Here is a 15,000-nt window from a genome sequence, read left to right on the forward strand (position 1 = left end):
CCCTGCACCTCGCTAGCATTGCTGTGCAACTGCTGCTGCCTACATAAGCTGTGTGTGAAGGTGAGAAGCGTGACTCGTCCTAGGAAGTTGACCTGGAGTTCTTCAGATGGAATTCTAGGCTAGGACTCTCCCAATACCACCTCGTTAGGGTATGGGGACGTGACAGTATTAACCTTTATACTAGGAACACAAGGAAGCATGGTTTACCTGCAGTGGTTTGAGGTTAGCTGTGCAGAGAACCCGGATGCTGCTTTCTCCAAGGGAGGACAGGATGAAGAAAAGAATAAGGGCCACACAAACCTTTTCATTCATGCAGACTAAGACCGGGTAACAATGCCCTGAACATTCTGCTACCTGTCTATTAAGGAGCCTGAGGGTAGACCAGCTGTTGTGCAGCCACAAGGCCGATAGAGAACGTATCGAGTCTCGTGTGTCATGTCTTGCAGGTAGTGGGCTGTGAAGGTCTACTGACGCTTCTACACCCCAGCTTGCAGGACCTGCGTCACTGAATAGATTTTCTTGAAGGCCAGGGACGTAGCTATGCCCCTGACATTATGTGCTCTAGGGGGACGTGACGGGGGAGTGTCAGGATTCAAGGCTAGGTGTATTACCTTGCGAATCCAGGCTGAGATGGTATTCCTAGTGACCCTCCTCTTCGTTTTCCCAGTGCTCACAAACAAGGCTTGCACTTAGGGATGAACTGCAGCTGTTCTTTTAAGATACAACCTCAGACTCCTTACTGGGCAGAGTAGGAGATGGTCTGGGTCATCTGTTACAGAACGAAGACTCGAAACCTGGAAAGAGTCGAACCGAGGGTCCGGCACTCCCGGATACTGAGTCTTGGCAACAAACTCAGGGACGAACCTGAATGTTACCTCCCCCCATCCCCTTGAATGGGCGATGTCATATGAGAGACCATGAAGTTCGCTGACTCGTTTGACCGAAGCCAAAGCTAGCAGGAACACCGTCTTCCAAGTAAGGTGGCGATCTGAAGCCTGGCATAATGGTTCGTAGAGAGGTCTCTTCAGAGACCTCAGAACTCAAACCACGTTCCATGGAGGAGGTCTCACTTCTGACTGAGGGCATGTAAGTTCATAACTCCGTATGAGTAGAGAAAGTTCCAGCGAGGAAGAAATGTCCACTCCTTTGAGCCTGAAGGCTAGACTTAAAGCTGAGCGATAGCCTTTCACTGCCGAGACTGAAAGGCGCATTTCTTCCCGTAAATACACGAAGAACTCCGCTATTGCTGGAATAGTGGCATCGAGTGGAGAGATACCCCTTCCACAACACCAACCACAGAAAACTCGCCACTTTGCCTGGTAGACCCCTGCGGATGACCTGCGCAGGTGTCCAGACATCCTATTCGCAACTTGGTGCAAAAATCGTCTCTCACTGAGGAGGTGCTGGATAGTCTCCAAGCATGAAGTCGAAGTGAAGCTACTGCTTTGTGGAAGATGTTGGCGTGCGGTTGTTTGAGTAGCTCGTGACGGGGAGGGAGTTCTCTCGGGAGCTCCGTAAGGAGTAGCAGAAAGTCTGGAAACCACTCTGCGTGATACCATAGCGGAGCTATCAGGGTCATCGATAGATTGACCAATATTCTGGTCTTGTTGAGCACCCTTCTCATCAGACAGTACGGGGGAAAGGCGCAAATATCGCTGTTGTCCCACCGTTGTTGGAAGGCATCTTGCCAGAGAGCCTTGTGGTCCGGGACTGGGGAGCAGTACAGCGGGAGCTTTAAGTTCAGCGCTCTAGCGAACAGATCCACAGTCGGGAAACCCCACTAAGTCAGGACTTTGTTGGCTACTTGAGGATCCAAAGACCATTCGGTACTCAATATCTGCATTGCTCTGCTCAGACTGTCGGTGAGCACATTCCTCTTGCCTGGAATGAAGCGAGCCGAAAGTGTGACTGAGTGGACTTCAGACCATCTCAGTATCTCTACTGCAAAATGTGATAGCTGTTCTGAGAAGGTACCTCCCTGCTTGTTGATATAAGCCACCACTGTGGTGTTGTCGCTCATCACCACCACAGAGTGGCCTGCCAGGACCTGATGGAACTTTTGAAGTGCCAGGAATACGGCCTTCATTTCTAGCAGGTTTATCTGGAGGTACTTTTCTGATTCTGACCACAGGCCTGAGGTCCTGTGGTTCAGAACGTGGGCCCCCACCCTATCTTTGATGCGTCCGAAAACAACATCAAATCTGGGGGAAGGACGAGAAGATCCACTCCCTTTCGTAGATTCTCATCTGCCAACCACTACTGAAGGTCCTTCTGTTCTGCGGGACCCATAGGGATCAGAGAGTCCGGGGAATTGTGTCCCAGATTCCACCGAGACTTGAGTTGCCACTGGGGAGATCTCATTCTGAGGCAACCATTGGGAACCAGACAGGCCAAGGAAGAGAGGTGGCTGAGGAAACGTAACCACGCTTGGTCTGGAAGTTCTTGTCGTTTGAGGAAAGGCCTTGCAGCTTTCCTCAGCCTTGCTATCCTGCCGTCTAATGGGAAGGCTTTGTGGAGATTGGTGTCTATGACCATGCCTAGGTATACCAGTTTCTGAGAGGGCTGCAGAGAGGACTTCTCGAGATTTACCATGATCCCTAGATCCTGGCAAAGTTCGAGAAGTCTGTCTCGGTGGCGAAGAAGGGTTGCCTCTGAGTCTGCTAAGATCAGCCAGTCGTCCAGGTAACGGAAGAGAGGGATACCGATCCTGTGAGCCCAAGATGATATGAGGGTGAACACTCTGGTGAACACTTGAGGAGCTGTGGAGAGACCGAAGCACATCACCTTTAACTGGTAGATCTTGTTGTCTATGCAAAATCTTAAGTACTTCCTCGAAGACGGGTGGACTGGGATCTGGAAGTACGCGTCATTCAGGTCCAGTGTACAAATGAAGTCTTGCAGTCTTACTGCAAGTCTGACCATGTCTGTCGTCTCCATGCTGAACGGTGTCTGTTTGACAAACCTGTTCAGGGTCGAGAGGTCGATGGCTGGTCTCCAGCCTCCAGACGCCTTCTTTACAAGAGAGAGTCGACTGTAGAAGCCTGGGGACCCGTCTGCCACCTCTTGGAGAGCGTCCTTCTTTAACACGTTCTCGACTTCTGCCCGGAGGGCTTGTCCCCTTACTGGCCTCGCTGTCAGGGGAGGTAGAGATGATGTGAATGGGACACGATATCCCTGACCGATCACGGAAATATTCCAGGTATCTGCCCCGAGTTTCTGCCACCTTGTCACGCAACTTTGTAGGCATCCCCCCACAGGTGGACATGCAGGGGGACTACCAATCCTAGTGTGTATGGCCTCGGCCGCTCCCTCTATGATTTTTACCTCCCCTGGAGGACTTCCTGCCCTTCCTGTCCTTGGCAGGAAAGGGCTTAGACACCTTTGGCTTTGCTGCTGTCGTCTTCTTCGCTGGACGGGGCTGTTGGAGGTTTGTAGGGCCTCGATGTCAGGGCCCTATCGAGGAGGGAATCCTGATTGGACTTACTCCACCTCTCAGTAGCTAGCTCCACGTCCTTAGGTTCGAAAAAACTCTTACCGAGTACGGAAGAGTGTATAAGCCTGCTAATGTCGGAACTGGGGACCTTCTGGTGAAATCTCTCAGCAACTGCGTCTCGATGTTTCAGGATCGTATAGGCCCATAAACTCGAGACTTAGTGGGCCAGAAACTCGATGGTCCACGTGCCTGAGAGTAAGAATGTCTCCAGTGCCTTCCTGGTGCTTTCCTTGGACAGGTCCTCAGACCGCACCAGGATGCCCAGAGACACCAGCCACAAAGTTGCCCGCATGGCACACTTCGCCACTTTCTCCTGGCTTAGGATCTCAGTAGCAGAATACGAAACCTGCCGGTTGGAGTCTCTCTCTAGAAGCACTCCCCCAGTGAGTTCTTCCACAGAAAGGTGAATGGGAAGACCCAAACAAGTCTCCTTTAAGATCTCGAAATACCTCCTGTGGTGGACTCGAGGAGGAAGGGAGGAGCTTGTTACCCGTGCTGGATCTGTTGGAGGAGGCAAGCTCAGAGAGCTGGCCTTCGACCTTGTCTCTGGCACTCTTCATCCCTTGTGACCAGGGCAAAGCTGCACTGGCCCTAGAGAGTTTCCGGGTGCCATAGACTCGGTCCAAGACCGTGTCTTTACCCTCATGAGGAGGAATCTCTGGGTCCGGAAACCCGTTGAGATTTCTCATGAGGGTCAGAACTTGCCAGAATGCATGTTCTGACTCTTGATGCTCTCCTCCCAAAGGCCTAGCAGCAAAGTCTCCCGTCCACAGTGGCTCTTCCTGGGGGGACTCGTGGACATTCTCCGAAGGTCTAGCTGGTTCCTGCCTGATCCTTGCAGAAGACTTAGGTAAAGTCTTTGAGTCCTCCGGCTCCCTCCTGGGAGGGATACAGGACTCTAGTAACGATGGAAGCCGGCTCTTCTCCAACCCCGTGCGAGAAGACTTCTCAGGAAGAGGCGGAGTTTCCCCCATTGGTGCGATGGTGGAAAGGACCAGCTCGTCCGACTCCCCTGAGGATGGAAAATCCTCATCCGCAGGGGAGGGAGAGAAAGTCTGGGGAGGGGGGAGAGAGCATTGCGCAAGAATTTCCGAGGAGACAGCTTAGCCCTCGGAGAAGTCACCACGGAGGGGACTCCTCTCTTCCTCTTCAGGGGAGACGAAGTAGGCACTGCTTTGTGAACCAGTTCAAAGAAAACAGGCTTAAAAGCCTGCATGAGAGCTCTGACTATGGTCCCAAACTAAGGCCGTTGGCTGAAAGCGCTTGCAAGGGGGAGAACGAGACTATAACCTGTCCTCCTGAAGCCCCGTGAAGTCGCCTGCGGGATCGCGCTGGCGATCGTGGCGCAGATCACGCTGGTGGTCGTGCAATGAGCCCTGCCATGGATCGCGCGCGGAAGGACCATGCAAGGTTGGAATTTCATGCGTGAGCACGCGCAAGGGCAAGGGCGCGTGGGCGTGGGCACGCATAGGTGATGGCGAGGGCGTGCGGTGCGCAGGAGCTGGAATGTGTGGCGGGGTTGAAGGCTGGATGGGAGCTGGAGCATGAGCAGTCTTCTGCTCGTGCGTGCGCAGGCGCGCAGGAACTTGCTGAAGAGCCCGTGCGGGCGAGACTGTTGGGCATGCGTGCGCAGGAGAAATCCCCCTAGCGCGTTTGCGTGGAGCGCGCGTATCTGGAAGCAGAGGGCGAGGGCGCGATTGCGCAGCCTCGTGAAAGCGCAAATGTGAACTTGCGCGCAGGAGTGTTTTGCGCAGGCGGTGCAGTAACTGCCCCTCTGAGGAGATCGTGGGCGTGCAGGAGATCGCTGGCGCGCATGGCGCGCATCAGTATGCGGGCGCAAAGGAATGTGCTGCTGCGATGGGCGCGCAACAGGCCTTCCGCCTTATACGTCATCTAGGTGCCATGAGATCAGCAAGCTGACCTTCATAAGGCCTCCGCAGAGGAGTCTCTGTAAGTGAACTCCCCTGAGGGGGAGTCTCTCCAGCAGGAGAGACCGTGGGACTAAGTTCCACCCTCGAAAGATGTTCAGAGAGGGAATCAGAGCCTTCAGCTACCTCAGCAACAACAGAAACAGTTTGATCCGACACCGGAGGCCTCCGTTATAACAATGTTGACGATTGATAGAGGATCTACGTCTGCTATTACCGGCGATTGCTTAACAGCTGCTCCCAGCTTGATCATGTCAAACAGGGCTTCCTTGGAGGGCAAACCCTGAAGCCCCAACGAAGTCCAAAGCTGTAACAAATCAGGATTATGTACAGTGAAATCAATATCCTCCTCCGAGGGAGGAGGGGCAGCAGCTTCGCTATGGGAGGCAACTACCTCTCCCGCACCCCGGGATCGGTCAACAGAACAAAGGTGTACGCTACCCCTCGATGGCCTCTCGGAAGAGACCGATCGATTGGGAGCTTCGGAGGAGGTTTGGGCTACGGAAGAAGAGGCCTTGGGATTTTCTCTCTTCAAAGAAGCCTTTGGAGTAGAAATATCCCTTTTGGATTTCTTCTTACGGCACCGGGCAAACCTCTCCCAATAGGAGGTAGACCACTCCCTACACTCACCGCATACATTACCCCTATCACACCGTTGGCCCCTACAATGAGGACACAAGGTGTGATGATCTATGTCGACCGCTGACATAACGGTCCCACAAAGGCGGTCAGGTAAACCAGGCAGGGAAATCCTAATTGGACAAGAAGAACATCTCAAAGTAACCTGACGAAGATAGACTCACCTGGATGAAGAGATCGTGCCGGTCTCAAAGACAGATCAGAAGGGTAAATATTTGTGTATGAACAAATTTATACCATTAGGTGGATGTATATTAGGTAGTAGGTATATTAATTACAATTAACCATGGAAATAAGATCAATAAAACAATAACAGCAATTTATTTTCATATGAAAGATAGGAGTGAAATCAGACGCGTATGGTAAATAAAATAAATATTTTATTTGAAAATTGCATGAAAATATGGAAAATTATGTACAATAATAATATTGGATAATAGACATAGATTTTAAGTAAGACGGTGATGTGGAATCTGAAAGGGAAATATTTTGCCTTTAAGCACAAGTTCCCAGAGGAATGCCAGTCTTTAAAATCGTTATACACTTCATGTCCAAGAGCATGTGGCACACGTGTAAGAATCTATGTCACTTCACCTTGATGAAAAACAGTCTATTAGTGACATTAAGTGTCCTTTGAAATCACTATGTATCACACTAGGGTCAACCCAGGCACCCATTTGAGTTAAAGTCCCGAAAAAACTCACTGTTCTACGCAGCACTAAACAGCCGGTTTCATCACGCTACCTGCTGCCACCACGAATTTTTTCACTTCATGCACCTGCTTCGCATAGTGTTTGAAGAATACTCTAGGTGACCTCCAGCCTGTGAAGGATCGGAGGCTTTCAAAATCCATTCCTTGGAAAAAGTTCAGGGAAGAGGCGACTTTCCTAGGATCATGACCTGCGGTTGTACTGTCAGGATCCGCTCTGCGAATAAAGTAGGTGATTTTCGCTCTTAGTTGTTTTAGTGACAGGTCACTACCCGAAGTTTCTCCTCTAAAGAACTGTCCTCCGCCAAAGTCAGAAGTTCTTTGAAGATAGACCTTAAGACTCTCCACTAGGCATAGAGAGACATCTTCCCTCAGGGGGAAGATTCTCCAAGAGCCCCATCTTTTGACGGGAAGTTAATTTTTAGGGGTGATGGTAAGTTCCCCCGTGTCGGCGAACTGTATCTGGCCCTCTTCTCTTGATAATGTCACTTTCACTGACTGGGGCTCCCGAGGCGAGAGCGAAAAGGAAGATCACTTTTTGAGTCAAGTCTTTCAGAGGGAAAGATTCGTTGTCCAAGTTAAGAGGCAAAATGGAGCACCTTATCCAGGGACCAGGTGATGGGTCTCGGTGGAGGTGCTGGACGGAATCTAGCGCACGCCTTCGGGAGTTTATTGAAGATTTTGCTGGATAAATCTATTTGGAAGGCGTACAGAAGTGGTCTAGTCAAGGCCGATTTGCAGGTGGAAATCGTATTGGCTTATAAGCCTTGTCCATGAAGGTGAATAAAGAAGGACATGCAAAAATCTATGGAGATTTCCGTAGGGTTTTTTGCCTTGACGAAGGATACCCACTTCTTCCAGGATGATTCATATTGCCTTCTGGTAGACTTTGTTTTGTATTCCTCTAGGAAGTCCAAACTTTTCTTCAAGATCCCAAACCTTTTCTTCACGGCTAGGGAGAGAAAATCATGAGATGAAGGTCCATGACTTTCTTTGATGAAGCGAAGACAGTCGACTTCTGCACTTGTTGGTAGAGAACTGGGCCCGGCAGGGGGATCAGCTTGGGCTGTAGCTCCAGGACTAGGGGGAACCAGTTCCTCCGGGGCCACTTGGGAGCCACTAGGGCTGCTGTCCTTTTGAAGGTTCTCAGTTTGGAGAGGACTTTCAGCAGAAGGTTGGGTGGAGGGAACAGGTAAATCTTGGACCATCTGTTCCAGTCCACTGCTTCCACTTTGGGGTCCTCGTAAGGCACCACATATCGAGGAAGTTGCTTGTTGTCGCTTGTCGGGAAGAGGTCGATCTGTAGTTCCGGGACTTGACGAGAGATGAAGGAGAATGATCTTGCGTCTAGGGAACATTCCGACTCTATGGGGCTTCTCCTTGATAGAGCGTCCACCGTCACGCTGCGGAATCCTTGTAGGTGAACTGCAGATAGGTGCCACTTCTTCCTGTCCGCCAGGCGGAAGATGGGTAATAGCACCTGATTTATGTTGGGCGATCTCGAGCCCTGACGGTTGAGACATCTGACTACTACCGAGCTGTCCAGAGTTAGACGGATGTGTATCGAGGGACGCGGGGATAAATTCTTCAGGGTGAGAAGAACCGCCATGGCCTCCAAGATGTTGATGAGAAACGTCTTGAATAGGGGAGACCAAGTTCCTTGAACTTGCCGTTGATGGGAGTGACCCCCCAACCCTCCAGAGAAGCGTCCGTATGGATGTTGATCGATGTAGACGGAGGTTGGAGAGGGATGGATCTTTTCAAGGTCCTTGCTTCTGATAGCACAAAATCGTCTAAAAATATTAATGAACGTTAATGCACTCATGTTACATGCTAACTCTAAATGAACTAGTCTTGATGCAGTACATGTAAAAAGTACTATATAATATTTATGGGGTTTACCATCTTCAGTTTTGGTTATGGTAATGGGACCTGAAAAATCAATACCAGTATGAAAAAATGGCCGTGTAAATTGAACTCTTACAGCTGGAAGTGGAGGAGGACCAGGGTAATCAAATCTCCTACCTTCAATTCTCTTACAATTTACACAATGTCTTAAGAACTTCTTAATGGTTGATATCACCTTTGGTATCCAATATTGTCTGCGAAGATAGGACAAAGTTTCTTTAACTCCACCATGCAGACATTTTTTATGAGCAAAATCAATTAAGAGATTAGTTAAATGACTCTTGGAAGGTATTAAGATAGGAAATTTGGTACTCTGGTCTAAATTAGAATGGTGTAGTCTACCACGACTATGAATAAGACCAGTAGACTCATCATAGTAAAGACCTATATCTTTAATAAATTGTAGTTTATCCTGCTCAAGACCGTTCAATTCCTTCTTAAGAAAGGCACAAATTCTATGATAATGTGTATCTTGAACATATCTGATCCAATACACAAGAGGATCGACTAATCTAATACCAGATTTAACACACATAATGAAATTGTAAACAATTCTAGTAACATTCAACAACTTCCCAAGCGATGAGTAGTTACTATAATCAAAAATAGGTTCTGGAATAGGCACTTCAGGAACAATCTCTGAAACAATTTCACAAATCATTACTAAAAATCTCTGTTCAGGCCATGTTTCAGGACAGGATAACCATGAAGGTCCATGGGTCCATAAACGAGACTTATGAAACTGAGCAATACCCCTTGTTAGGAGATCTGCAGGGTTCTCTTTGGTGGATACATATAAAAACTTGAAAGAGGATCCTATTTCCTTTATTTGAGCTACTCTATTTTGAACGTAGGTAATTTTACATTTATTATTTTTAAGCCATTGGAGAGCAACTTCTGAGTCAGACCAAATTATGACTTCTTCAATTAAGAAATTATAAAAAAGGTCTCTGATACAGCATGCAAATTGAGTACCTAGCTGTAATGCCGTTATTTCTAACTGAGGTATAGTACGAGTTTTCAGTGGGGTTACTCTGGCCTTGCTAGCTACAAAATTAGATTGATTGTTATTACTGAGATAACAAACTGCACCATAGGCAGTAGTACTGGCATCTACAAAAACATGAAGTCTATAAGAGTCTCCCATCCAACAGATACATCTAGGAAATTTGAAGGTTGGGAGCTCTGATAATTCACAAGCCAAAGTATTCCATCTGTCAGGAAATGAGGGTGGTAATTTTACATCCCAACCAATATTTTCCTTCCATGCTTCTTGAATTAATATCTTCCCTTTAATCAAAATAGGCACACACATACCCAAAGGGTCAGAACAAGAAGATACAAGAGACAGTAATTGTCTCTTCGTAACATATTGTAATGTTTCAAATTTACACAGATTTACAAATAATGAATCACTTGAAAGTTCCCAATTTAAAACTAATATTTTGTCCACAAGTGGAAATTCCAATGACTCCTCTGTACTCTGGCTTATATGATCCTTAAGTAATTTTGAATTACTGTTCCATTGTCTCAGATTCATTCCTGCCTTACTCATTTCAACGTTGGCCACATCATATAACTCCACTAACTGCTGTTCATTATCAGCATTGTGCTGAAAATTATCCACATAAAAACTAGATAATAAAACATCTGAGTAGGGTGAATGTGATATATGAAAATGATACTCTAAGGTCATCTGTAATAAAAAAGGGCTGCAAGTAGCACCAAAGAGAACTGATTTAAACCTATACGTTTTTACTCTACTATTTTCGTTAAATGGATCTTCTAACCACAAAAATCTAGTAAAATCTCTGTGATGCTGTTGCAATCCAATCTGCAGAAAGGCCTTCTCAATATCAGCTATGCTGGCAAATTTATTCATTCTAAACCTAACTAACAAATCAAATAATTTCTCCGTTAATGACGGACCGGTCATGAGACAATCATTCAATGATGCAGAGGATTTACTCGGCTTTGCACTACAATTATACACCACTCTAAGGGGTGTAGTGGAGGAGTTCTTTCTGACTGCATGATGTGGAAGATAGTGGGTGTTGAGACTTATTACAGGATTTTCAACCTCCTCAATAAAACCCAACTTTAATTGCTCCTTGATTATGTTATCATAACATTTCAAATGATCTGGTTGATGCTGGAACCTTTTTAGTTGATTATACATTTGACCTAATGCTACATTATAATTAGTTGGGAGAAAAGGATGATTATGCTTGAATGGTAATTCCACCCAGTATCTTCCATTTCTATGCAAAACAGTAGTTTCATATTTTGAAATAGTTTCTACATCACTTGGCGAAACTTGTGAAGGAATGATTCCAACTACATCAAAATCCCACAATTTATGCACAGGAAGAGATCATCAACCACGGCAGAGCTTATTGTGCGAGGATCAACCAACAATGGAGCATTTTCTCCTAACTCGACACTCACTCTAGCAACAAGGGCACTAATACAATGAATATGATCCGTACCTCTATGTGGAATGAGGCCATAAATTAAATAGCCACCTGGAGATTCAAGTAAATCTACATTATTCACTTGTCTCATACCTGATAGATAATTTCCCAGGAAATCTGCACCTATGAGTATCTTTATATTGTCAATCCTATCTGATTTTATATCGCTATCTGCAAGATGATAACCTATCCTATCAAGATCTCTCACCGTGTCACAAAGGCCAGGAGTTATTATCGGTTCAGGCATATCCTTCACAACAATCAACGCTACTCTCTTTTTCCTATTTCCCAAAGAAACTACAGGGATAACATTCTCATAATCCCTGGAATCACCCATACCACCAAAACTATTCAAAATCATATTTACAGTAGCAACTGTTCTGAGGCTTAACTTATTGGCCAAATCTTTATGAATGAAGGAACGTTGACTTCCACTATCAAAGAGGCACCTGACTGAGATTAACTGACCATCTTCTGATCTAACAGTTACCATTGCAGTAGGAAGAGCTACACTATAGTTTTGATGAGAAGACTGTTTATGAATTATAGACATCACTTGATTCGTTGTTACAGGGTCACCCTTCAATTTATCACTGTTAATGTCCTTAGTAGTTACTGTGGACTTACCAATATTTGGAGTACCAACTGAACCTGGAGAACTAATACAAAGGAAAGAATGATGTTTTCCTTTTCTACAATGAGGACACATATTAAGAATGGTGGCACACTCAGTTGACTGATGTACCTTAGTACATTTAATAAATCGATTCAATACCTTCAACCTTTCCCTCCTAGCATTTAGAGAGCTATAAATCGTACAGCCAAAGGGTCTATGTTTTCCCTTACAATATATGCAAGAATAATTACTAAGTGTAGTGTAAGTACCTACAGTATTTGAACCCTTAAATGGAGATGAAGATTTTGCTGGTGTCTGGAAACGAATTTTATTGACTTCTGGTGTTCCCTTATTAGCAATCCCTTTATTTTCATGTTCCATAAAATTTAATAAGTGTTGAAGACCTTCCTTTATCTGACTTGCACTAATGTACATGGTTTTATAAAGACCAAACATAAAATCTTCTACCTCTTTTGGTAGTTTTAACACAATAAGTTCCCTCAATATCATCTCATTTGATGACACATCAATCTCAGAATCATGACCTATTTGCATGAGTAAGTTCTCCAAATCAACCTTAGAATCAAATATTTCACTTCTAACATATTTAGGCTTCCCTAAATTAATCAAAGACCTAAGTAAAGTTCGCCTTATCTTCTTTGGATCTCCATACATTTCAGTTAGCGCCTTAATGGCATCACCATAATCAGAAGCTTCACCCTTAAAACCTGCAAGTAGCTTTTGAGCATTGCCCTTAATACATTGGGTTAGATATACATATTTAGTAACATCATCTATGTCCTTCTTTAAATGAATAGATGTACTAAATTGATTCCAAAATCTAGTCCAGTCTATAGGGTCTCCTGAAAACTCTTTCAATTTCATTTCAGGCAACTTTACCTTAATCATAGAATTAGTACTACCATGCGGATTACTCTGAGAGATTGGGGAAAATTGTTTCATATACAATGACAGCTTAAGTTAAATTTCATGATATTTATCTTGGAGGTCAATATGTCTAGCCTCCGTCTCATCATGAGCACTTTCATCAATATATTTATCAACAAATATGTCCCATCGAGATTCGTAACTGTTTCACCTTTTCTCTAAAGAAGCTCTTTGAAGTTCTAAATAGCGAACTTCTGCATCACTGGTTAGGGCATCGGTCATATACTTTAGACCCCGCGTGATATGACCACGCAAACTGGTCAGTGACCTGTATTCAGCCTCCATTGTCATATCTATAGCAACTTTTTGCACAATAAACATATAATAAATATCTAACCAGAATTAGGTTAGGTTAATCACAAATTCAAAGAAAATATATATATAATATTGAAGTATGTAAAAGTGACATGATTGGCAATAATAGAAAGGGTTGCAACAAAACGTTAAGGAACCAACTATATTATCCGGTTCGAAGGACCATTTTTAATCTTACTGTGGAGGAAAGTTGGATAATTCAACTACACAATAAAATAAAAAGAATTAATGTTACTCGGATAAGATGGAAGATAACATTTCCATTAGGCAACTAGTAAAAGGGGGTGAGGCAAATCAAAAGTGTCTCTTTCACATGTCATAATGGGAATAAATATATCCGCATTTATCCTTCAGGAAAAAACCCAATTAAGTAATCGTTCCTGAAACAACAAAACATACCACAGAGCATCATGCAAATCAAACTTATATAAATTTGGCATATATTACATATTGACAAAATAGAAAGAAATCCCACCCATTACAGTCCTCAAAGGGAAAATCAAAGCGATACATAACAGCATAATGAAATGGAGAATTAATTGTAGGTTACTTTGAAAATGAAAGGTTGATTAGCATGATACTATAAATATATACTTTATTCACATATTAGTCTTATATAAGAACTGCAATGGGTCAGCAAATGAAAATATTGATGGTAACCTACCGTGGCCCCCCTTAGGGCCGATAATAGTCGCACGGGTATTAGTCTAACAACCCCACTCCTAGGCCTAACCTATTAGACTACTAAAATGAACTATGCATTACTAATAGACATAGAATGTAGGTTAGTTTAACCTAACACAAGATCAAACGATCATACATGATATTGAATGCTCGGCAACAATACCGTACCATATAGCCTAAATCACACTACTGTGAAATAAATAAATGGCCTCTAGAGCATGTAAGCCATCACAACTAGAGGTATGTAACTATCTTCAGATGAGGACACTATGTTTGCTATCAACTGGAATAGATGACTATATCAAACAGGCCCCTCACATATACTCATCTATCCCCTAACGATAATATAATAAACTCGGAGTGTATTCACTGCTAAAAACCCGGCGACAACAGGTGCCAAATAAGTCGAGATGTTCTCTCGGGCACGTTTGTAATAAGACGACAAAATTGTCAGGATTTCTCCAAATTCTCCCATACCTTAATTAACCCTTAAGCCAATGTTCGTATTTTCTGCCATACCTTATCCCTTAAGCCAATGTTCGTATGTTTATTACAATTATGAAATAAATACTTGGACATAAGTTAGTTAACAGTGGGGACATTTCTAGATGGAAAAAGATAACGAATAACAATATAATGATACAATAACGGGATTATTAATATCTTCAATAACCAGTTATTCTCTATACAATTTATGTTGAAGTCGAATCAGACCTCCGAAGTCCGAACACAACTTCCAACAAAAGAACATGTTTTCAAGGAAAACTTGATAATTTTAATGAAATAAGAAACATCCTTATATTGTTACAATAATAACAAACTCCAATAATGAAATAAATCTATATTTCAAAAATTAAATATATTGGAAATCAAGAACAAGAAATAAAATAATGGAGACCTTTCATGTGACGTCATCAGACGACTACTAACAGCAGAACTGATTCTGTTTAGTCGAACATTTGACATAACAATACTTCGGAAGAGGAGAGAGGTAATTCTTGTAAACATAGAACGCAAAGAAACGGGAGTTATAGCCTATTATTTCACATTTAGTTAACCTATGGAAAACTGCAGGAAATTATATCAATAGTGAAGATACCAATAAAGTCAGTATCAAGTTTAATAAAAATTATTCTCTTTTATTCGTAGAGGTTTAGTTACGATCTTAAAAGAGATAAAACCAAAACTCAGGATAATACTTCATCCTACATCTATAATGTTATGTTTGAAGTTCTGGAAGAAAATTTAATTGCTGTAGCTCTCCGTTGATATCAATACTGTATTTT

At 44.0% G+C, this 15,000-nt stretch overlaps 1 protein-coding gene across 1 annotated transcript in view; it reads right to left on the reverse strand.

Moving 5' to 3' along the window:
* Positions 1–11,014: 11,014 nt before the first annotated feature.
* Positions 11,015–15,000, reverse strand: part of LOC137626789 (uncharacterized) — a 14,498-nt gene continuing 10,512 nt past the window's right edge. Inside the window, exon 3 of the mRNA XM_068357780.1 lies at positions 11,015–12,703. Within this exon, the coding sequence (XP_068213881.1) occupies positions 11,015–12,703 (1,689 nt within the window). The remainder of the gene's footprint in view (positions 12,704–15,000) is intronic.

This window comes from Palaemon carinicauda, chromosome 34, assembly GCF_036898095.1.
Source record: "Palaemon carinicauda isolate YSFRI2023 chromosome 34, ASM3689809v2, whole genome shotgun sequence".
Classification (NCBI taxonomy): Eukaryota; Metazoa; Arthropoda; class Malacostraca; order Decapoda; family Palaemonidae; genus Palaemon; species Palaemon carinicauda.